Source organism: Biomphalaria glabrata, chromosome 3, assembly GCF_947242115.1.
Source record: "Biomphalaria glabrata chromosome 3, xgBioGlab47.1, whole genome shotgun sequence".
NCBI classification, from domain to species: domain Eukaryota; kingdom Metazoa; phylum Mollusca; class Gastropoda; family Planorbidae; genus Biomphalaria; species Biomphalaria glabrata.
This window is the reverse complement of record NC_074713.1, coordinates 11,086,232-11,112,716: the sequence shown is the minus strand read 5'-3', so window position 1 is coordinate 11,112,716 and position 26,485 is coordinate 11,086,232. Positions and strand designations below refer to the sequence as shown.

The 26,485-nt window shown below is 36.7% G+C and overlaps 1 protein-coding gene across 2 annotated transcripts in view; it reads left to right on the top strand.

Moving 5' to 3' along the window:
- Window positions 1-860: 860 nt before the first annotated feature.
- The window catches only part of LOC106055366 (homeobox protein Nkx-2.1-like), a 49,082-nt gene continuing 23,457 nt past the window's right edge, over window positions 861-26,485 (top strand). The window contains exons 1-2 of one of the 2 annotated variants that reach the window (XM_013211588.2): window positions 861-1,009; window positions 14,504-15,074. In XM_013211588.2, the coding sequence (XP_013067042.1) occupies window positions 14,693-15,074 (382 nt within the window). In that variant the 5' untranslated portion in view covers window positions 861-1,009; window positions 14,504-14,692. Of the gene's footprint in view, window positions 1,398-14,503; window positions 15,075-26,485 lie in introns of both variants that reach the window. The other variant, XM_056023371.1, reaches the window with a different exon arrangement.

Sequence of the window (26,485 nt, the reverse complement as noted above, 5' to 3'; positions counted from 1 at the left end):
ATGATTTCCCGTGACAAGTGTGTCTTAAATCTGTATGGCCCCCTAGACCTAACTTTGGCTCTTAGATCTAACTATGGCCCCTAGAAGCTCTAAACTAAACATAAAAAGGTCGGACACCAATGAACTAAATCTAGACATTTTATTTATCAGAAAGAAGAAAAAAAAAAGCTAAAACTTGTGTGACAAATGATTGCGCCAATATCATTCTACTCTAATTTAGCTGCTCTTCAGTTGCCCATCGTTGAGCAGCAGTTGCCCCTCACACATACAGAGAAATACACAACGGCAAATGTCAAGATTAGAATAGTCAGATGAATACAGTGATGAGTGCGTAGACAAAGACACGACACACTAAGACATCTCTTTTCTCAAGTTTTTTTGTTGTCCCATTCTTTCTCTTTTTAAATGTTTCTTCTCTTGTGATGGCTTCTTTCTTTTCTTTTTTTTTTCTCTATCTGTGATTATTTCAAAACACGAATCTTGCGGGTAAATAAGACAAGACGAGTTTGAAGACTCCACGATGATGACAAGTTGTTGAGCACGCTTGAACGTCACCACAAGTCCCTCTCATTGGCTGTTACAGACGTCACTCAAAAACCTCTCAGGGCCTGGGAGTCATCCACTCCAAACACCCCGCTCTCCGACGTCCAATCGCAGCCGGGTAGAAGTGGGCGGGGCTGCAGCCAGGTCGATAAGGCTCGCAGTCCAGGACCAGCTCAGAGTGTTACCCTCCGGTGTCTTTCCCTCCTCCTCATCTCCTCAAGCACCCTCCCCTCCCTCCTGTGTCCTCTCTCGTCTGCTTCTTGTGCCAATGGACTTCAGCCCCAATGTGTCTTGATTCGTCAGGCACCAGGGGGGATTACTCCGGGTGAATGCACAGCTCGACAAAGGGTTCTCCTCTATCTGCTGCCTTTGGTTGGTTCGCGATGTCTTGAGATACTTCTCCAAAAGCTGTCCAGTAGTTCAAGTGTAGAGTTTCAAGTCTCTAAGTTTGAAGCTCTCATTCACGGTCAGTGATACTTGTGCAGATACGATATCTTCTATTATTATTATTATTTCAGTTTTTTTTTCAAATTAGCCTTCTGACCTTACACACTTTTCAAGTGGTCGGCTGTCCAGTTTTAGTGATTATCAATCGCGGCGTTGCTTGGTTTAACAAACTACCTTCTGGAGTATATTTCATGTTTATGAATTCGATCACAAGTAAAATTCACAGAGAGACCCTCTTTTTTGGTAATCGCTTAGTATATTATGGAATGGTGCTACCGAAGATAGATCTAATTCTATATTAAAATGTACCGCTTTCAGTGGGCCAACTTAGGTAGCTTTCTTACAGTGTGGTTTTAATGTGCCTACTCTAATTGGACTTATGGATTCTTGTTGCATTCATTATTCATGTAAGTACCACTTTATATGTTCAATAGTAACTCTGGTAGTATTTCAGGCGTTTAACATACTTTACAAATTATAAGACATAATATGGTCCCAATGATAAGTCGTGTCCTCTTTAAATAGAATTGTAATCAAGATTTCGCATTTGAAGAAATAAATGGAATATTCCCTGTAGATCTAACAACTTATCCAGTCTATCACATTGTTTTGTTTCATAGGTTTCAAACCTTTTCCTTTAGAAATTAAGATTATTACGTCCTCGGCTAAACTCACCTGCCGGAGGGAGGGTTCGAACTCTACTATTTTGATGACAGTCCGAAGAGTCTATCCCTCCACACGACCAGTTAGCCTATACGGTCCAAACCATAATGTCTGTTGAGTATTTTTCGTTTGTTAGTAGGAACTCTTAAGACCCGAAACCAAATGAAATTAAAAATAATAATAGCAATAAAACCTTCCTTGCTTACTGTATATATCAAAAACTAAAATAAACAAATATATTTTAAACAAATAAATAAAAATGAATGTAAAACTTAACACGGTCGTAGATTTAATATTTAAGTGACCAATTTTGTGCCCTGCTCAACTATAATGCATATTGCCTTATAGTTTGGGTTTTATTATTTGTAGAGTCTGCCTCTTTAGGCTCTGAGATCTAAAAGAGCTTTTGTGTTTGGTTTTCAAAATAAATACTAAGATATTTTAATTTTTTTTTAATTGTTAAAAAACAAACAAACAAAGAAAACAAATGATTGTTGGAGAAACAAATAAGAAATTCTGGCTTCCCTCCACCCCCCCCCCATCTTTGTGTCCAGAGTAAACATTTATTTTAACCGGTAAACTATTGCCGACCGATGTTGTTTGGTGAGTTGAACACTTTATAGCAGAATTCAGATTTATTGTACTAAAAAAACTCTACAATATTAGCCTCATTATTAGGCAGCGTTGCAAGCTATTCTGTTAATACACCCCGACGTAAGCATTGTAGAATGGAAATAAATGTGTAAACATGTTGTTGTTTTTTTTCTCGATATGTACAATTTTTTTAATATCAAACTATTGAACAAAGGCCTATTTATATCTGTACATATGTGTATTCACTATGATTTGAACTCATCAAATAAAGCCTGGGCGATGTAGATCACTAACAATGATAAATCTCGGCCGCCCTCGTCTTAATTAGTTTTCTTTACACTGTATGCGGATACATCAATAACAAACATATGCCGCATTGACTAGCGCCCCGAGTCCCCCCTGCTCCCTGTTCACGCTTTTAAGCCAGAGATTAGATTGTGTTCCAACTGGGGGACAATGCTCATTGGACCGGCTTGCAGTGCTCTAATGTAAATACCAAGCACGTGAGACGTCAGTCAGGGAGAACTCAGCCGGAAGACATTGATTCCTGAACTTATTCGAGGGCGTCTCTTGGTACCACACTTAGTAATTGGTCTACTCGTGTCTGGTAGTGAATGCAGGGTTAATACAGTTAGTGAAAGTGTACAATACTGTGTCAATATTTGCCCCTGTCGTCCATCTTGGTTGTGTGTCAAAGTGATGTGGACACAGAAATAAAGACTAGAGAAGCTTGTCATGATGCGGCTTTGTTTTGGTCTAAGTTTGGAGGCCACACATTTATTGCTTTATTGGAGAAATGTATTTATATTGAAAATAAGTTGTTGGTTTTAAAAGTTTACCCTTTGTTGTTTGTGTGTAAATAGTTGTAGGCCTATGTCTTTCATTATGAAATGCAGTATACATGAAACAGAAATGCCACTTACAATTACATATGCATAAGTCGTCTTAATAAGCAATAACAAACTTTACACACCGGTACAGATCTATCTTTCATTACATTAATAGTTGAAAATTGAATGTTACGAGGACTGCATAAAATCGATCCCATTTTCTCGTTGGGTAAATTTGATATTAAAAACGAATCGCGAGAAAGACAAAAAGCTTCATTCGTAAAATCAAAAATTAGAATTTATTGTTTCCTCTGTGAAGAATGAGAAGAAAATAAATTTAATAAAGAACAATCTTGTCAATGTCATGGTGTGGTTTGGTAATTAGCGAGACCTTTTTTTAAAAAAAATGTTATTTGAAATGTTTGTTCACCCAGAGATGATTTTCGCTGCAAGGAGCGGGCTCTGAATTTGAGTTGTATAAAGTCCATTATTATGTAGAACTACTCAGAAAAATACATTCCTGGTGAAGTGATTGTTAATTGATCAGATAATGTTCGGGTGGGCATGTGTAGCATCGATCAACATATGAACTTAGACATGAGATATGGTTTACAAAGTGGCCAAGGCTAAAGTAGCCCGTCTCATACGTATCGTATTTACACCAGGCTACCATCTCGCGGTCAAATTTCAATGCCATGGCCACTGTCCAAATACCGCTGTTCATCCTATAGATAGACTGTGTTGACTTAAGTCAAATGACTTACACATTCGTTGACTGTTAGCGTGTGCTGGAGAAGGATGGGCTCCCTTGTTATCTACACCTCGGCGACACACTGAAGCGACACACCTGGGCCACACGCTCCTACAAGGCCAAACCATGCATTCATAGAGTCACTGATAAAAGCGGACAGGATGGCCTATGACATTTGTTGTGTCAGCAATGCACTAAGCCCTAACTATTCGTGAATGACCAGGAGGCCTGTAAACTGCTGAGTTATCAGGACATTAAATAGAGCATGACTTTAGTAGGATGATATGTTCTGTGTCTCTACACATCGATATAATACTAAGAGATAGACATAGAAGCTGTCAGCTCTAGAGTCTCGTATCTCGTGGCGTGATTACATATGTACATTTTTTATTCAGTTGCAGAAATATGCTCCTGGATGTTAATAGAGACAAAGAAGATTTATTAGTATAAGGAATATTTTACCTAAATAGTTTTCAGCAGCAGTCATTCAATAACTTGCCTATGTCATGATTCTAAAAATTAATAAATAGAATAAAATACAATATATAATATATATATGCATAGATATATAATTTTTTTAGAGTACAAAGTATAAAATATATTAATGTGTATCGAATCTGAACTTTTAGAAATATTAATTTATTTAAAAAAAATACAAATTCACGATCAATCGGTAAAGTTCTCAAAATAAGTAAATATGTTCTATTTTTTCAACGATAGCATATTATCAATCCCATCTAGTATTTGCCAGCCTTGAGAAGACAAAGAAAAGAACTATTTTATCCGTGAAATAAGACTCGGCATAGAATATTAGCTCTATAGATCCGCCCCATTTCAAGGTTTGAAAGATAGCTAAAAGTTTGTTAAATAGATATAACTCACTTTTCTTATAGTCTAAAAAGCCAAAAAGTTGTGCATTTTGGTAAAAGTCAGAAGTTTGCAAGTTCGAATTTAAAAGAAATATTCTAAAGTTTTTGGGATGCTGCTAATATGTTTACATTTGGCAAGTGTTGTTGACTTTCTTTTTAATTGACGCTAAACAATTAGCTGTAAATTAATTAATAAAATTACTTGGTAATAATGCTGGAAACCTACAATAATCAATATTTAAATCTTAAAATCAAAATAAATTTAAATATTGATTATAGTGGGCCAGCATCTATTCGGCTTTGTCCGCATAAGTTGTAGCAAAATATGCAGGTCACAACTGGGTCTGCTTTGTTACGTGAAATGTGTCACTCATTATTCATCTTTGATCTCGAAGACGATTCCTCGCAGTCATGTGTCAGAAATTAGATTTCTCGTCTAGAGATCAGAAGGAAACAAGTCATTCTAAGCGAAAGGAAACAAATTAATAAAACAACACACATCCAGATGTCATTCGTTGCATCAGTGCGTTGCATCAGTGCGTTGCATTGGTGCGAGTCTACAGAGGCACTAAAGTACAATTTTGTACTTCTAAAAAAAATATGTTTTCAGACATAGAAATTTTCTGTCCACGATACCTCGAGAGAACGGCTTGTTTTATTGATTCAACGATTAGCTTGTGGCTTAGTCGGAGCCTCATATCTCATCGCCCATCTCAAAGCTACGCCCTTTTTCTTTGTACGAGAAGTGTTCGTAGTATGGATTATTCGTTCGACCGGTCTAACATGTGATGTAGTAAATACCTTATCAGAAAAGTTGGTTCAAACAATGATTCTATGAAAATTCTTGTATCCACATAATTTGTATGCGACAATGTATGTATATAAAATTGGCAGACAATAGTAGGCTACATGTTACCCATGTACATGATACTTAACAATTGTAGTATATATATATATAAACCATGTTATTTTCGTATGCAATACTTTTTTATTAAATTATCGCCTGCAAATCCACCAGAACAGATCCTAGGGGCCAATTCAAGATTGATGTGTTCCCCTTAAGTAAGAATTACGTTTTGACAATTTTTATTTTCCCTAAACATTGATTAAAATATAGTTATACGTCTCATGCATAATCTAATTAGTAAACAATTTTCAAACTGGTCGTCTGCCAGGGCAGGATTTTTATGGAGGCCCATACAATTTTTCGAAAACTTATGAATGAAAATATTTAAATCTTAAAGGATGCTAGAGTTTAGACGAAAGAAATAGAGTTCTTCTAAATTTTATCTTACTATCTTTAAAAGAAAAAACAATATGCATATTTTTTTTTTTTTTTTGAGTTGTGGGTAAAGGCGCTTGCTAGCTGTATTGACTTATTCCGAGCATGCTACAAGCGTACACTTCTTATCAAGACATTGTCGCCAGACGTAAAAATCGAATAAAAAAATAATAAAAATAAATAAATAAACTTAAAAGTTTCTGACCCGTCAAAATTCGGATATTTTTTAAATCTGGATGCCCCCTTTCTTGTGGAGTTCCCGGGGCTGTAGTCCCGCCTGCCCTCCCTCAAATCCAGCCCTGCTTACTAAGATCCGGTACTGGTTTTACGGCCGGGATAAATGGGGGAGTGGAAGGGGTCTTGAGCCAGAGATTATATAAGATAAGATAAGATATCCCTTTCGGACACTCCCAATGCTTTCTTTGAAGATTAGGGGGACGCTTAAATCTTCACAAGACTTGAATCTTTGTCTTTCTTGTTTGATAGATTTTTTTTTCGCCACGATTGAAGTCATGCGGTCAGGTTTTAAGGTCAGACTTAGAGAAAGTTCTGAGATGTGTATATCTCTTACATAGACAAGATAAATTCTGTATAGGTTATATAAATTGCAAATATAACTTTAGAAAGATACCTCTATCTATGTTTCATTTAACATTAGATGTAGGTTAATACAATGTTCATTTCTCTCCCTAAACACACATATTATAATTAAATGTCTCCAAAAAAAATATTTTTTTCAATGAAAAACATCGTTCGGAAACCTAGGGAAGCTAAAACTTATTCCAAGTAAAAAACAAAAAAAAAAAAAGTCCTGCTCAATTAATCCACAAGAAAAGTGAAGATTGTGCACATTGAGATCTTTCTTATTACATATAGCCTATTAAAAAGTTATTTTACAAAATGATAATAATAAATTCCCATGATTCTCAGCACCACTGCATCGTATTCAGTGTAGTACACTCACTAGCAGATGACCAGAACTTGGTTGTGTAATTAAATAAAGACTTGATACAACGCAGTCAAATCATTATCTCAATTATTACCAAATATAACATTGAACTATAACTTTGAAATATAACATTGGAATATAACATTGAAACAGAAAATATAAACATTTTAATATAAACACAGGGAGTGTTACGTAGTCTGTTACGATGAGTACTGGATAAAATATAATTCTCCATTTTTCCAGATAAAGAAACAAAAATGGTGTAGATAAACATGAATAATTTCATGACATTGTTTTTGGTAAATAATGAACCTCATTGCCATTGTTATTTTTATCTTCCATAACCAAATACTTTTCTTAATGCCACTGGAAATTTGTGGGACGCGGTAGCTGAGTGTTAAAGCTCTTGGCTTCCAAACCAAAGGACCTTGGGTTCGAATCTTGTGAAAACTGGAATTTTGAATTTCGTGATTTTTATGACGCCACCCAACTCAAATTAGTTGGGAAGAGTAAAAGGCGGTTGATTGTTTTGTTGGCCACATGTCATTGTCGTTAACCGTCGGTCATAGAAACAGATGACCTTTACATCATTTTCCCTCCCCCCTTTTTCTGTCTTGTGTTGAAAATATTTACACACTATTGAGTGATATATGGGCACTAATACTAGGCATAGCCGGGTGGGTAAAATTAGCTCGATACGAATATGTAGAAATAAATATTTATCAGGCGACCCGAAAGTAAAAACACGAATGCTTGCAATGGTAAGGAAGTTCTGTGTTGGCTTATCTTGTGGTAGCTGGGACTGCCCAAGTGATTAGTGGACATTCAGACTATATAATGCAACCGTCTTATTGATTGATACGGCAATAACTGGTCTAATAGAAAACTCATCTAATAGAAAACAATGCACGACGCAACGGCATTTTTTTTTCGTGATCGATGCTGATAATGTAATAGCTACTTATTCAATACACACACAAACACATACACACAAACGGATATACACACACGCGGGTAGAGACAATTGGGCAACTCCAGCCAAGACCATAAGAAAAGATGCCAAATTTATTAATAACTGACAGAAATGTTCGCCTGGTAAGACAATTATCGAACGAGACATCATGAGATTGGTTCATCTCGCGGTTTGTCTTGCGGTCTGACCATCATAGTCTATTAACAACTAGAGTCTTATGAACCCCCCTTCTCTCTCTCTCTCTCTCTCTCTCTCTTTCTCTCTCTCTGTCATAAAACCATTCGCGTTGTTACTAACAAACCTGAACCCACATTAAAATAATTTTAGCACCTCGTCATTGCTCTTTTATAAACTTTGTCTTCGAGTCCGAAGATGAATGAGGAGTGAGGTATTTCACGTGACAACGCAGCCCCAGCTGCGACCTACATACTTTGCCACAACAAGTGCAGACGTAACCATTGTTCGCCGATTTGGATTCTCTTTTTGAGTCTACGTCTGTTCTCGGCAGTGGATTTTCTATTCGTCTCATATGTGTGTCTCATGTGTGTCTCATATGTGTGTGTCTCATGTGTGTGTGTCTCATGTGTGTCTCATATGTGTGTCCCGCGGCCTTTGTATGTGACCTAAGACACGATCGTTCCCATTCTGAATTCAATCATTATATTAAAGCTTCCTTTAATAAAAAAAATACTTTCCTTTCTGCAGTATTGGTAGAGATTAAACTAGGAAGCACAGGATTTTATATTTTAGATACAGTAGTCTCTACAGGTATATATTGATTAGAATGGAACATGTGGTTTGATTTGACGTACGTAAGTCACTATTGATCACAACTAAAACTAGTTTAACGAAACACTAAAATATCAGTTTAATTTAGAGTTTTGATTATTTACATTCTTTCACAATGATAAATTTCGTTTAGATGAATGGGTTAGTGTTTAATAGTTGAGCCCTTGTGAGGCAAGTTGAAAAAAAAAATGGTTCAGGTCATTCCATCAATTAAAAGAATTCTATGGCGACATCTCAGACACAGAACGTAGAGGTAGGTGCGGAAATTTGGGGACATTCATTTATAGAGTTATAATCAATTTAGGTGATGTAACTGAAGGTGATAGAGATATCAAATGTATTTCACATCATTGATTAATTAATTTGGTCAAATTAAACATAGACTTTAGTTGTAGATCTCCTTTATACAGTGATATAAATTCTTACATTCTGCAACTTCAGACATTTTATTTGTTCATTAATAAAAAAAAAAATACAAACTTTATTTCGACCCACTCTAAATGGAAAAAAAAAACGTTAGTAAATAAATTGTTTTAAAATATTTTCCAGTGTGGGTCTGGGACATAATGAGGGTCGGGTCGAACAAAACAAAACAAAAGGTTGGCAGTGCAATGCAAGGTTTTCTTACTTAACAAAATGTCTCTTGCCACTAGGACTCATTATCAGGGTAGAATATTTAAGCGAAATTTTACTTGAAATATACAAAACAAACAAAAAACGAATTAGTCTCTAAGTAGATCAAGGAGAATTTACTTTAACATCTAGGACAAGATTTAAAAAAAAAAACGAATATAGACGCAAGTCACTTTGTTATTGAATTACCTCTACGACTTCATATCTAGCTACATGTCGCATAGTGCTCTCTCTCTATCTCTGTTCTTTAACATGTCAACGGGTGTAAAGTTTAAATTTAGTTCTTTTGCGTATTAAAACTATTTTCTCGCTCCAATAATCTTTAATGTGTGAGAAAAAAATATCCGTAATCCATATTTATGTATCTTTATTTTTAAAAAGGATGGTGCGACCGTGCGTCTACACATTGTCGTTTTAAATAATATTAAATTAAACAAACAAGTAATCAACTCAAAACTGGTGTACACATACAAACAAACAATTCGTTTTGCTGATACTCCTATATTAGTGACTATGAATTCATAATTCACAAAGTGTAGCAATGAACTACGGAACTGAGCCATTCAAACTTTCTCGATGATGTTGACGGTCTGATTGTGTTGTTCAGTAAAATTATATTTCAAAACAAAACAAAGCACCACATCAGAGACCATCTTCTTTAAAACACTGCCCTTTGTCCCTTTTAACTATCATTTGATATTGATTGCGTAGGTCCATTTGTTTTGCACTCTCCATCCAGACCTAGTGCTCCAAGGGGAAGATACATCCGCTCATCCATGGCCGACGGTCATTAAGGCCAGAGAAACTACCGACCAGACTTAGTTGTGGGTGGACTCAAGAGAAGTTCCAAAAATCCATACATTCGCATTGGTTAATTAATATGCATGACTAAATGCATGACGCGTAGGACGTAATCATCTTCTTTTTTGAAGTAACGTCTTTATTTTATAAGATAGGATCTCTGTCATTCTAACATAGGCGCCCGTTGGTTATTATCATGTTTGTTTGTTCAGCTCAGATTCAGCTGCCATTTCGAGTCTTCATTGGTGGAGGACGCAAGTTATGGGTGGGGGGGGGGGGGGAGTGATAGACTCGAATGAGACTCAAATCAAGTTTCCAGACATCTTTGAGGGTAATGTAGTTGGTTAACGAATTTACATATATTGGACTAGTAATACTTTTACCCAAGGCCCCGTTAGCTCTAGTCCCGCTCTGTTCTTACTTTTCACTCCTCTCCCCATTACGTCAGGATGTAGAGTATCAATTAACATCTTTCGTCGCGAGCCTATCGTCGAGTGACAGGGGCGCCTCTTTATGTTGTCCAATAAGTTTTTGTATCCACATTCAAGAAATATTTAAGCCCAGAAATCTTGATTTGTCTGAACTGACCAATGAGCTCATCGCTTCATGAATGTCTGTGTTAGTCCAGGCACCAAGTGCAATACCAGAAACTAGGATGACGGAGCTTCATGAATATCTCTGTTAGTCCAGGCACCAAGTGCAATACCAGAAACTAGGATGACGGAGATCTTGGGAAACAAAATGTATCGGTCCATTAATGAAGAGTTCGTTTCCCCCTCGTTAAACTCAACCTCCAGGACTTTCTTTTTCTATAGAGAGAACTTTCTAGAGAGTTCTCTCTCTGTCTTGTCTTCTTTCTTGCACAAGCACATAGTACTTTAAGTTAGTGGCCACATAGTACTTTAAGTTAGTGGCCACATATTACTTTAAGTTAGTGGCCACATAATACTTTAAGTTAGTGGCCACATAGTACTTTAAGCTAGTGGCCACATAGTACTTAAGTTAGTGGCCACATAATACTTAAGTTATTGGCCACATAGTACTTTAAGTTAGTGGCCACATAGTACTTTAAGTTAGTGACCACATATACTTAAGTTAGTGACCACATAGTACCTAAGTTTGTGACCATTGCGTCCTTTAATATATTTTGGCACTAAACTCCTATTATGCTACTAAGTACAATGCATGTTGGTCATTGGGTTGAAGTACTATTAGTATCATACCACAATAACCACATCAAATATGATGCTAAAAATATCCATCTATCTATCTATCTATCTATCTATCTATTGTAGTGAAACTGAATTTCCATTTGAATGGACCAATAAAATTATCTTATCTTATCTTATCTGTCTATAATATATTAGGGGGTATAGAATATATGTATACTGATAGAAACTTAATATTCATATATACTAATTGTTTGAATTTATTGAATGCAGTAAATGTTTGTATATTACATTTGTTAAAAAAATAAATGTTTTATGCCCTGGTGTTGTTAAGTATTTTGCTAATAGATTTCGCTTCATAGTTATTTTGACATGTAATTAAAAGTTTTATCAGGACAAGACTAGACCAAGACTTATTTAATACTGAATAAACTAAACTAAGAGAGCTATCTGATATACAACTTAGGATATATTATCTACATACTAAACGAAAAAACCATAACAAACACAAAATTAGATGTTGTTTAGAAACATAGTGAGCTCAAGTGATTCAGGTCTGTTTCTGATGGAGCCGAAACAGAAATTAAAACAACAGTACTTAGATATTGACACTACAGTATTCTAATAGTGTCTTTGTTTCTTGATTGCTTATTAATAGGCTCTCACCGCTATCACTATGCAGTAGAAATGGGAATAGTAAGTTATCTCAACAGCAGCCATTGATGTTATTACCAATGCCATATTATCATTATCCACCTATTCAATACAATTACGATTCTAATTTAGAAATAATTCTATTAGGATAATAATGAACGCAGCATTAATATGGTTATTCTATCGTGTTTGTTGCATAGTACGTAGGTATATCTATCTAGATATATATATGTATACATACATTAATAATTGTATTAAAATAGGTGAGTACTCTATTTACATTTAGTTAAAGTCAAGAGTTAGCAGTAATTCATTGGGAAAAGTAATTAGGAATTGCTTGAGCAATGCTGTGTTCTGAGTTATCAGTGTTAACAGGAGTGAAAGAAAGAGGGAGAGAGAGAGAGAGAGAGAGAGAGAGAGAGAGAGAGAAGCAGAGAGAAGAATGAATAGCTAAATGGTAGATTAATGGATAATTTATTTCTTTATTACAAAAGTTATCCAAGAAGAATCAAGTAAATACCAGACATAAAGGTAGTCTTTATCTGGTGGAAATTAAGTCAACAGCCTTCTTAATGAAGATGTCTTTTATTATATATGCAATCTAAATTGTGAATGCTAGATGACTGTGTATATTCTCTGACATTTTACTTTAACATAGTTTTAGGTTTATGCACCGATAATTACAATTATTTTCTACTTTTTGGGGCCACTTATGTTTAAGGGAACAAAGTTTATAAAAATTTGAATACGTCAAAATTTGGAGCCTTACTATTTTCAACTTTTGCAATAACAGAACACAAAACTTGTAAACTAAAAAACTCTACATATTACCCTTTAACCTCTCGGTATAATTAGATCTTCATTACAAAAAAAAACCATAGCTAAGAAATTTAGTTTTCGAATGTAGGAAACAGGGTCGGCCTTTGGTCAATTTGACCGATTGCTCCATATTCGGCCCCACAATTTACATTTAGCATATCACTATCGGTCATCGCTATGTCGCAGGCTTTAAGGGTGTAGGGGTTAATGGGTTAACATATCTAATATATAAATATTTGTGTGTATGATATATGTATATGTATGTGTATGATATATGTATATGTAACGTTGCTCTTTATTATTATGTTATGCCATTGCAGAAAAAGGGGGGAGGGCGTGATCCCTACCCCCTCAACCCTTAGTCTGTTGGACCATTGGGGCACCACACAAGATCTGTCAACCGTCTTTCTCCATTCCTCTCTGTCCTTCGCCTGGATAGAATTCCTTTCTTTGATGTTGTCTTCCCATCGCTTTCTCTGGCTTCCTCCTCTTCTTCTTCCTGGTACTGTTCCCTGAGGAGCTTGTGATGTGGCCATAGAGTTTGAGTTTACGTCCTACCTACCCCTACAATGGCCTACATCATTCTAATTCCCTCCCTGAGTGATGTCCGTCCATTTCGTTAATGTTTTCAGTGTTCTCTTCCCATCGTTTTTGACTCGAATCCTTTTCATCTAAAAATAATGTTCTTGGGTTTAATTAAATAATTTGTAATATTCAAATTTTTGAAAGCTGTATCTATCGCTTCATTAACAATACATCATCGAGAGGCTCTCCATTCTTTTATCTGATCCACAATAGCGGCTAGTCTATCTGTTGAATAAATGAAGAGTGCACATTGAAAAAGAAAAAAAAAAAAGGGCAGAGATTTAAAATTTAATTAAATATCGTCATCTTCTGTTGTTCTAATATGGAACATCAAACATAACCTCATGATATTTCAACTAACTTTGTATAAAGTTTCACTTTTAAAAGAAAAAAAAAGAATAAATCAAGTAATCTCCATAATATTGTACTATGTACCATTGCGTAGTCAGAACGCCATACATATTTTTTTTGTAGTCATTTATTTGTGTCCTATTATAATAGAATTCTGCATTCTCGTAAAAAGAAAAGTTTATTTCTCATCTTTATGACTTATTGTAAAAAAAATAAAACTGGTACAGTTTCTCGTATTACCTCCCCTTAATCTATGACTAGATTTATCTCAATTGATGAGGATATATTAGACTATAATCTCGAACTTCAATACATATACAAACATATAATAACAAACTCACGCTTGTTAGCTGTTGTGTGAGGGACAGATCAACAATACTAATCATTGCAGGAGAGATTTAAAAAAAAAGTGGCTAAAATATGACACTGGTGGTCATTATATACAGGTCAAGTACCTTTATTATTTCCGCAATTTACTTAGATATTTAGAGTATATAACACGCCAGTGCATAAAGATAGATAACACTCTTTGCAAATAACCGTTAAATAAAAGATTTAAAAATTAATTCATACAAGAAGTTGTTTTCCAAATGGCATTTCCTATCTAGTTTTATTATATCTTGTGGGTTCATATTGTCACGAGGTGTAATCTCATTATATGTAAAACTAACATGTTGCTTGATATTATGATATGGTGTTGTATTGTTAAAGAGTATACAATAGTAATAGGGCAATATATTATCATGTTGTTATGTGTTTTTTTCTCCTTTAGCATCATATTTCATCGATTTGTCTTTGCAGATTTAAATTAAGTGACTCGGCCAGTGGACATCTATCGTCAAGGAAGGCGGCTCAACTTAAACAGCGAAGACCATTCTCTTCTGGCATCGTTCAGCAGTTGACCCTTAGGAATTATTCAGGACAACGACGCCTGCAAGTAGTGTGTGAAAGTTCTCAACACCAGGCCACCTCCAAGGGTGGTAGCAGGAGATGTCATTGAGCCCTCGGCCTCCCCACTTACACCCCCATTCCACCCCGTTCTCCGTCTCCGACATTCTGCACCCGCCATCTGCCTCCGCCCTGGATCCCGACTTCAAGAAAACAGTGGAGTCAAGCATTCCGCCTTTGGGAAACTACCGGTCGCCCCAGCACCAGACCATGGGATCCATGGGCATGGGGAGCATGGGGGGCATGGGAGGCATGGGCGTCTCCGCGCAGTACGCCAACTACGTCCCAAACTTCTCACACCACGCCTCCTCTTTCCCGGGACAATACTGCACCGGAAGTGACCTATCAGCGTACGCTGACCCCACCGGCAGACATAGTACTGCAGGATGGTACGGACCTAGTGCAGCAGAATCAAGGTTCAGTTGTAAGTACCTGTTTATTTGACTTTTACATCCATACTTTAAGCACATATACACAGTTCAGGCTGGTAGGCGTCTCACTTTTGTAAGCTTAAAGCACTCTTCAACAAGAAAACGAGTCAGAGACAGTGCTTTGCCTATTCTTGTTCCAGAAAATCAAAACATAGGGATTCTCTCTCAAAATGAACAACTAATCTTCCTCTTGTGAAGCTACCGATAGAAGCCATTGCACCTTTGTTGAGTGACATGCTAAAGTTATACACAAGATGAGACTTATTAGGTGTCATTTTAAAGGCCTGTTTCTAAGACTTGACTTGGCACGATGACCTGTTAGGGTTACGACACTTTCGGCAATAGGAGGACATTTCCTTCGTTTCAGGGGCCGTGTCTTCCATCCGGATGGCATTGACCTAAATTAGGAAAATGTTCGTCCTTTACTGTGTTGTTTATTGCAATGACCTATGACCCAGCCACCCTTCATCCTTCCGGTTTAAACAGACAACGTTGAGTATGACACAGTTTGAAATCTCCTATCTGAAGTGTGAGGTCACACTGTATTTATGTTACTTTAGCTTAGTTCTAGTCTCTTTAAAATGTGATATTAAAACACAATTACGAAGTCATAATTTCATTACATAGTAATAGTATAGTTTATGGGGGGGTCAATGTAGTTCTATTGAAATAATATTTCAGAGCATTAGCATGTTAATTCAACAAAAATGTCACTAGACTATTCGCCTAAGACACGAACTAAAACTAGCATAATTCCACAATGACCACAGTCACACATTTTAGACTCCCCCCCCCACCTCCATTTAATTTAGTTCTCAGAGAACTCTACTGACAAAAAAAATCAATCTAGGTAAAAGAAAAAAAAAAAGACACCGATCCCATTAAACAAAATAACATAATATGCAGGCCACTTTCGGCCCATGGCCCACTGTCGCTCTGCGGCAATTTACAAGATAGTCTCACTGAGTGAGTGACCTTGTTTTCGTTTAGCTGGAAAACACGACAGATGGAGATCGATAGAGGGACAACAACAAAAAAAAAAACTCAGTTTGACTTTCACTCCAGACCAAGTACCACTCATAAATTTACTCTCTCCGCTCAACAAACGCACACGATTAGCGTAGTTACTCACTCATAAGCTGCTCGCCTCCATCTCCTAACTCTGTCTCTAAGGGTGGGCGAGCATTGGTCCGCGGGCTGGATCCGTACCCATAGGGCATAAGTATCCACTTTTTGGATTTGTATGTTGTAATGTTTGGTTGTTTGCAGTTTGTTCTATTTAATATCATGTCTAAGTACAGTAGTTTACATGAGCCTATCACATCCAAGAGTCTGGCTAGAACATCTCTAGCACACACACACTCCTTTAACACGGACACAGGAAATCACAGCCACACATGCACGACAGTTTAAAACTGTGAGGCCTTCACATTTGAACAAGATGCAACTATTTTAATAAGAGATGCAAATTAAGCATAAGAAATTTAAATTACAAGTAATATTTTTTTTGTATGTACACATTTTAGAATTAGTAATACTAATATAATTAAGTGCATTAATTGTTAAGCTTTAAAAGGGTAGGAGTCTCCGCTAAATCCTATCCAGAACCTCCATTTGTAAAATCTGGCTCTGTGAGAAATACGAATAGATTGTAATTAACTCTTTCTCTCCGTAATTATTTACCCCATTCTGGTGGAATCAACGTTGGTATCGTCAGTTAGGAGAGAAAGAGTTAATCTTGATCATCCAGCCGGTCTATCCCATTTTCCCAGGACAATTTTAATACAGATATCTGCAGACTCCAGTATTAGTGTGTACACACCGAAAGGCTTTTTATTCTTATATGCGTGAGTTTGGAAAAAGCGATAATAGTTCAATGCGAGTTGAGTTGTTAGTTAAGAATCTCCTTCAGACTTTAGAAATATAGATTAAACGTTTGAGATCCACGTTGAGTAAATTCGATACATTTTAAAAAAAAAAATCGGGGTTTAATCGTTTCCCAAGTCGAGGCATAACCCGACAATGATTTAAACTAGAAACAATGTTTTATAGGGTAGCGGCTCTAACTGTACCACTTGTGTAAAGCTGATAATCTCAGAAGAGACCCAAGAGTCTCAAGGTATCCTCAGGTAGGGGCTTACCCTACAAAAGAAGGCTATTCAGAGATTTACAAAATACTTGAAATGATTTTCATAAAAGGTAGACAAAAGTGTTGTTAGTAATTTTTGCCTCCACATGTCAAATGTCGGTGTTGTTTGATTTTGTTGTGACGCGAGCGTCGACATTTGTGGAAAGTTTTACTGTTGATACTTAGTGCTTAACATCATTGTGCATCGACCACTGAAACAGTTACTGACACAGTCGCTGACACAGTTACTGACAGTCACTGACACAGTTACTGAAACAATTGAAACAGTTACTGAAACAGTCGCTGACACAGTTACTGACACAGTTGCTGACACAGTTGCGGACACAGTTACTGCAATGTGACTATGAACATAGCATACAGTCTAATAGAGACATGAGCAGTTTAGAAGCTAGTATTATAGCTCTAAGGCTCTATATGTGTTAGTGTGAGGAGTAGGCTATCTGTGTAAATGTTGGTGTGTGTGTGTGTGTAAGCGCCCGAGGTCTCTTGGGATTAAGAAATTCAACGTCAGATGTCGTCAGAAGGTAGAGAGGAGTCTCCCTGGAAGCTGTGGAGGTTGAAGCATAGATATAAACCATAATGACCCGCATGGCATAGTGACTCTCATCTACAGCTCGGCCACAATTATGTATCATGTGTGTGTGTTTGTGAGTGATTCTATCTATCTATCTATCAATCTATCTATCTATCTATCTATCTATCTATCTATCTATCTATCTAACTGTCTGTCTGTCTGTCTGTCTGTCTGTCTATCTATCTATCTATCTATCTATCTATCTATCTATCTATCTATCTATCTATCTATCTATCTATCTATCTATCTATCTATCTATCTATCTATCTATCTATCTAACTATCTATCTATCTATCTATCTATCTAACTGTCTGTCTGTCTGTCCGTCTGTCTATCTATCTATCTATCTATCTATCTATCTATCTTTCTTCCTCTCTTTATAAATATTAAGATGCACCTTCGACACTTACTAACACTTACACTATTTTGGTGCGTCATCTAACAGAAAGATGTTGTAGTTATTGCCCTTGAACTGAAGACAATTGCATGTCGCCTCTCACTAAAATATCTATGTACACTTATACCAGTTATTACTAGTAATGTCTAAGCTGTGTCTAAATATAATAATAATAATAATAATAATAATTGTCTTTATTGTCCGTATGGAAATTTGTCTCACAATTTGTGCATTACACCAAACAAAAAACATTATAACTATAAGAAACCAAAATATACATTCACACCAGACTCACTCATAACTTACATGTGACAAAGTTTATATCAGATTCTACATATGTAATGATCATATTGCCAGGGAACAAAAGAGTGTTTGTGTCTGTTTGTCTGTGCTATAGGTGTCTTGTATCACTTTTGTGATGGTAAAATCACAAAATCTTGACACAAAGGGTGATTCTTTATTTCTATGATCTTGTTAGCTTTTTTATAGATGTTTGTCTCAAACAGCTGCCCAAATATCACTCACTAACGCTCACGCAACGCAAGTGAATTATATTAGCTGTACAATAAGCAAATTTAGAAACTTAAAGAATTGAGAGTAAAAGTCATGGTTAAGTGTCATGTATCAGGTTTTAATTTTCAAGGAAATCTAGATATCTTTGCCTGGCTTGTAGATCTTGGTCTCAGAAGAACTACACTTTTTATAGTCATGATGGTACCAGGTCAAATAGTTGTTCAGTTGTCTTCTTTACACTCAACACTTCCAAGGATCTTTAACTCTAGCCCCCCTGACACTGGTCTCCGTTTAAGAGGTTTAACGGAGCGGTTGTGTTACTGCCTGGGTCCTCTTTTGTCCTAGCACAAGGACATTGGTAAAGCTTAGTACTTGATTGATGGCCGAGAATCGATTCTGCCTGTTTGTCAGGACGATACTGTAAACTTAGAAGGGTGCGGAGAAATGACAGGGATTTGGAAGGGGGGGGGGGAGTAGGAATTAGGAAGTATGCGCAGGTCAGAATGCTGCTTTAAATATACCTTCTATTCACACACAATTGAGTATGTGATTATTAATATATCTGAATTTAGCTTCTTACGTATTCTTGTGTCGGACACTGTGACTGAGAGGTGAGGCCCAATGTACGCTTGTTTTTTGTTTTTTTTTAAAGTATTATTTTGAGAGGATCAGTTGATAAGCCATGGTGGCGACACGTATGCTGTTCTGTGCTGGCCACGCATTGCTCAGTTTAAACATTGACCCCAAAATGTAACCATTTCCATAGTCTGTTCATCTTCAGGTTTAAAGGGTTAATAATTTTTTTTTCTTGATGAACGCATCTAAGTCACAATAAGGTTTGTGTTCGAGTCCAGAGTCAACATAGTCTTCAGAACACATACACAATGGACATTTACACACACACTCACTTTTCACCACCTTCTGCAGTATTACCTTCTCATAACTTATGTCCAACATATGTCTAACTCTAACTGTATAATTTATTTTCCTTTGTGTAATTGAACAGTATACAAAGGACTGTTCGAGAGTACGAACTAATTAATGAATTGTAGTTAAATTCAATAAAAGTCGCAACTAGGTTTATGCAAAGTAATTGCTTGCTTGATAGAAGTTTGGAGCTTCAGAAATCAAAGTCACTGTGTGCAGAACAGCACTGGAAAGGGGGGGGGGTGGAAGCGGCAGGGTTCAATCTGTGGACTAACATGATGCCAGTTCGAATCGAATACCACATGACCAGGTAGCCAAGCAATCCATCTATGTTATATCAACTGTAGTCTCTTGCTAGCCAATCAAAACGAAATCGAATCTTGTACAAGAGATTACATTAAACCAACGTTTTCATTTTGAAACTGTCTCGATCTTTACCAATGGGTGTGATGTCTCCTTTTAGTCCGGTCAACTGGTCACAACAGTGACAAGGCCGATTGTGTTTCAACCTCATGTACCCTCCACTAGTTCCCCCAGGGCCTCGCATGTAACACAGACGTGCAGAAGGAAAATCGGTAACAATCAAGAGACTAAAATAAAATCCTGGACACTTTGAGTTCCTACACCCTCACAAATGGAACAGCAGCGGCATTAAATAGGATATGGCTATCGATTACCCACTGTTTGTCTGTGCGTGCGTGTGTTGGTGAGCGCAAGAATTGCATATCATTGCCCTCGTGAATAAACTGTCATATCATAGGATTGTCAGATTAAAACAATATGTTTAACGAATGTATTTAAATATGTATGCTGAGTATTGGTCAGGTGCAATTTTAGCATGCAGCCAGACGGTGCTGTAGTGGAATTCTATTGTATCAATAATTTTTCATTATCCGTTCCCATCTTACAAAACTAATCTTGTCTTCTTCACCGAAGAACTGCCGTGTCCAGTCTTTGAATGGCATCCCCTCCCCAGTTTTAAAATGTAAAAATGTAAGTTGTAATCAGCTAATTATTGCTTTGCGTGTCCTCTGTGTCATTGTTCTTCTTCGTCTTCGTCTGAGAAATCTTTTTTTTTTCTTCTTCTTGATCTTACATTACATTACTTTTGTCCATCTCTCTCTTTCTTTCTTTCTGTCCATCTCTTTTGTTCTTCCCGTCTTTCCACTTTGTTTATCCTACTTTAAAATCGTTTCACCCCCCCCCCTCCACCTTTGTCAACTCGTACTTCCTTCCACGTCTCTCCGGTGTGTGCACTTAATTAGATGTATCTACTCACTAATAGCATACAACACAGACATCATTGCAACATATTACAGGTGTACTGGGTCAGGCTTGGAACAAAGGTCAACCAGTATCAGACAGCTAATCTATCGACTGCCCTGACTTTTCTCCACCCCCACCCCACCCCCACACAGCAGAGAGAAACAACCTAAAAGCAGAATAGAATAGAATAGAATAGAATAGAATAGAGTAAAGTAGAATAGAATAGAGTAGAATAGAATAGAAAAGAATAGAATAGAATAGAAAAGAGTAGAGTAGAGTAGAGTAGAATAGAATAGAATAGAATAGAATAGAGTAGAATAGAGTAGAATAGAGTAGAATAGTAGAGCTAGGAAACATCTGATACTTTAATACTCTTGTTTTGGAGTCGTAGAAACATACAAAGTTTCACACAGTTCCGTTCAAAACTAATCTTTTTAATCTTCTAATTGATTGTTAATTAAATTGACCAAGGGAGAGATGATTTTAAAAGAAAGTAACACAGATCGGTTAGAAAGGATACCATGCGGTCACTTGCGGTACCGTCCCATGCGAAGGTCGGGTAGCTATATTAGATTAAGGGCATTTTACGTGCACTTTGACCTTTGAGCCTGAACTCAGTTCCGGGAAATGTCACAGGTCATTTGTTGCCTATTAAGAATAAAAATAACCCTTCTCATACAGTGCCATAGTGCGGGTTGGCTGAATCAGCCAGGAAAACAAATGACTCCATTAAGCATGCATGACTAGATTAACACACATGGATGCGCGTAAGAAGTAATTATCTTCACTTTTGAAGGAACATCTGTAATTTATAAGATAAGATAAGGTAAGATAAGATAAAACATTTAAATTCTTTCTAGCTTAAAGCTATCTGTGGGAACAGAAATGTATAAAATGCAGAAATTAATACTCTAAAAAAAAGAAGTTGAATAAATTGGAATTATTTTTGTTTGTTTCGAAACAATCTAGATCTACATACGCATTAAAAAGTAGTCCCTGAGTCACAGTCTCATGTGTAGGAACACGAGTTGATTATTTTAATCCCATCATTCCCTACCTCAGTATCCGCCATTGTCCCAGCGTCTTGTTATGATCCCATCATGCGGCCCAAGGTTTAACACACGACAGACGGACAGACCAAACCCGATTAGTCCCGTCCACATCAAAGAGCGGCATCGATCTCAGGTCAGAAATATCTTCGATCAGTCGCATGGAAAGATCGTAAGGAGAAAAAGAGAGAGAGAGAAAGAGGGAGAGAGAGGCTAACAGTTTAAGACATTGAATGTTCTAGTATGATGCTTCTATCAGTAGAAAGCAACAATTTCAACAAGAGTTCGTTCGTTCAAACGTGTAATGGTAAAGTACCACTTCCGTCTGTCGAGTGAATTAGACATGACCTCTAATCGTTGACCGACATGCTCTCTTTCGATTTTAGACTTACCACAATGCAGTGGCGCCGTGCACAATGGCTTCCTCCGACTTCCGTGCAAATTATGTATGTCTCATTGGCTAGTTAGATACATTCTATTGGAGTAAATATCAATACATTGACTAGTGAACATTTGCAGGTCTTTGTAGTTGAATTCGAGTCTCTGAGTTAATCTTATGTCTCCATCCACATAGACATAGTATCTAAAGAGAATTAGAACTGTATTGGGTTAGATCTTAAAGACTATAAAGAATAGTTCAGAAAAACAAAAAGGTCATAGTGGGCAAGACAAAAAAAACTAACTTTAATACATTTAAATCATTTAAACAGAATTCAGAAATCAAGTATCCCCTGAACTGATTGACATATTTATTTGCATCTAGATTGATTGTTTGGCTTATCGATCGCTTCATTGAAAACCTTATTCATTGATATATTGAATGTATTGTTTATTGATTATTTATTGATTGATTCATTAATTGACCCATTGACTAATGCACTGAGTGATGTATGGATGCTCATATGAATTCGATGATTGACCATATAATCATTTTCATCTAATATTAATACATTCTTTCTGATCCTATCCGCTTACATACAACTGATAAAATCGCCTATGATCAGCTACCTGGCAATGACTGACTACATTCTACCATTACTTGCAGGAAGTCTAGGCATTTTTTTTTAAATTATTTACCCATGTTGAAAACTAACTAAAGGCAACAACCAGAAATTGCTACAGTACAAACACTGGGATGTCTCCGACCTATATACACGCCTCAGCTTAACAGACAAAAACATATTTAAAAACATGAAGGCAAAAAAAATATAAAACTGGAATTAAACATTTCTGTGGTCGTAAATTCAACGTGAAAGGGTTAACTGTGATAGTACAAGGGAGTAGGTTATTAGGGTTGATACATATTTAAACACCTATTAGGTTTGATAGCAGGCCATGGAAGAAACGCAGAATGGAGTCGAGAGCTGTATAGAGCGTATAATCTCCTCCGGAATCGTCATGGGAGCCTTCTTAAATGACGGACGATTGGTGTCTGAGCGAGACGGCCGCGCTCGGAAAACGGACGAGATATGGTAGAAATAAGTTGATGTTGAGGCCCTTGTTTTTAGTAAATGAATATTTCATACGACTATATTAGTGATACACCCAATGCAAGGGTAAGTGATTTTCAATACCAAAAAAAAATAGTCCATTACATTGGTATTTCATGGTTCAGAGGACGAGTACAACAGTGTATAGAATACTTTTTTTTTAAGTTAAAATAGGCAAAGGGGATTATGAAGACATGGATGAGTTATGCATGTGGCACCATTGTGAACACATCAAAGCCATCAAGGTCAATAGGTTAAACGAATGCACTTGAAATGTTTCTAGAAAAGTCTGGATACTTTGGAAATTTAAACCAAAAATCAAAGTATACATCTGGTGTTTCTTCCAGAACATTTTTTTAGTTTTTTTTATACTTAAAAATAAACATACATTTTTAAAAAGCTTTCTCTCCTCTGGCCACTGCTAAATCTGGTCATTAGGTGTACACAAAACCAGTCATAAAAAGTATCATTTCATCTACACGGACTCTTCACAAGAAGAAAGCTCAACTGAGTCAAATAAAAATGGAAAATTTTAACTTCATTTGGGGAAAAAATATTGCTATTCGAAGTTTGAATTTTTGTGTTGTTTTATTTTTATTTTATTTCTAAGGTGAACTCAACATCATCTAATAGGCCATCTTCATGTTCATTGACTAGATATCTGTCATCAGTGTTTGAATAAATGTCTTTCTTAGCTAGATGTCATCCATTGAAAATACTGTATATTTCTTTTAAGCAAACTCACAGCTGCGGTACACTCTATATAAATAGTAAAATATGTTTTCGGTATAGAAATATGTTTATTTTTACAAAGCTTATTTGCACTCACTCTGTCTGTCAGTCTGGTACACATTTTTTTTTACATTTTATTTCTCCCACACCGAATCTCAGATCAAGTTAAATTGTTCACAATTATTTCTTCTACCTGACAAAACAAGAATCAATTTTAAAAAATCTAACCAATAACTAACTCAATTATTGAAACTTAATTATTTTGGTTGGTATCGAACAGCGGAAAGATATTGTACTTGACAGATGTGGCGGTATACGTTGAGTTAGTCCCCTTTACACTTTGTTTAGAGACTTACGTCATCGCTAAAAATTTTAAAACTATGAAATCCTCTTATTTTCATAAGCACTTCGCTGGTATAGCGGTTCGTGTATTGGCTTGAGGCGGCTTGATTCCTCGAGTTCAAATCCAAGTCGTACATCTTTAAAATATAAAATAAATTTAAAAAGCTATCACGGTGACCTTCAGCCATATTCCACCTTCTTTCTCCACCCAGCCCTTCCCAACTGGTCCAGACAAGTGAGAGTATTATAGTGCATTGAGAAAGCTAAAAGCAATAAATTATGTTGAACAAAAACAATTAGTAAAAATATATATTTTATATTGCAAGTCTAAATCCATTACAAATTTAATGACATGACTGATCCAAACTACTTGATATAATTATACCAAATGTAATCTCTGTTTAAACAAAAATATATCTTTTATATTTCTCTTGTTCTGTGTTAATATGTTATATTGAATTCTTCTAGTTCTAACGCGATATCAGCGCCTGCTTGACCAAACAAACCAAAAGACTTATGGCAAACCTTTTTCACAACTTCCGCAATCCACATAGTCAAAGCCACATCGGTGCGCACTTTATCAAACACTACCATTCTTACTACGCGCCCCCGAGCAGACACCGAGCGCCCTGAATTCATCTATGCCTATTCCGTTCATATTCGCCCGATGACAAACAAGAGATTTTTTCTGTAATGAACATAACATAACAAAGGGAGGGAATATACTCCCCCCCCCCCCCGAGATAAACGAAATAGTATCTAACAAAAAGTCAAGGGCTAATAAATATTAACTCTGACAACACAGGTATAAATGAGGGGGAGAGCGGTCTTCTCCCCTTACCTTAGTCTGTACGGAAAGTTGTTCATCATCTCTACTGCGGATAATGCGCGCATGGTCGTATACGTTATTCAACCGTCTTTTTTTTTTCTTTCTATCCTAATATCTCCAAACTAAATGGCGTATGAGGGCGATAGGATGGCCGAACTGTAAATCATTCAACAAATTGACGCCCACCTATCTCTCTATCACGATCCAAACTCCCCCCCCCCCTTTTTTTTTCTCCTTTCCCGTCGTGTTCCTTTCTGGCTACCTCATATCCTCACCTGGGGTTTATTAAATTACCATCTGATAAACGCTTCGGGTCGGAGGAGGAGGGGGGGGGGGAGAGGGAGTCAGGGAAAACCCGCGGCCTGCACGTCTTGTATGTTCAGCCTCACTTGTTCTTTTGTTGGCCGGATAGACGGAGGGGGGGGGGAGAGAACCCTAGCGGAAAATTTGAAGCTTTAATTTGAGAATTCAAATGCATGTCGGTCTTAGATTTAGAATAGATCACAGGGAACAGAATAGGAAAGGTTGATAGAAAGATAGAGAGGAAAAGAGAGAGCAAGAGAAAATAGAGCGCGATAGAGAGAGAGAAAGATGGAGTGAAAGAGAAAATGAAAGAGAGGGAGTACGCGAGAAAGAGGGAGAGAAAAAAGAAGGAAAACGAAAAAGGGAGAAGGGGAGAGAGAGAGAGAGAGAGAGAGTCAAGATGACCATGTTTGATTCTTGCCTATAATTGTTTATTAAACTACATTTAATAAAACTCTAAAATGTTAATAAACTACATTACGATTACTTTAACCCTGACCTCTTTTGACTTGAACTTTCCCATTCACCAAATTAGAGCTTTTCTTTTACGAGCACAAAGCTAAGCACACACACACACATAAGGATACACGCATATATACACACTGACTTTCAATTCATCAACTACAAGTATTTGTAATGTCATAAAATCTTCGTAAAATTATTTCTTCACAGGTCAACTTATTCCCCATTTTACATCAATCTATAATCTATAATCTCTACTTCCAGCTATTCTCATTCACCTCATTCTATATCTGCGTAGAGTCATTCTTTCAACGTTACAGTAACAGTCACAGGAAACATCACAAGTCCAACAACAAGCACACTATTTCCAG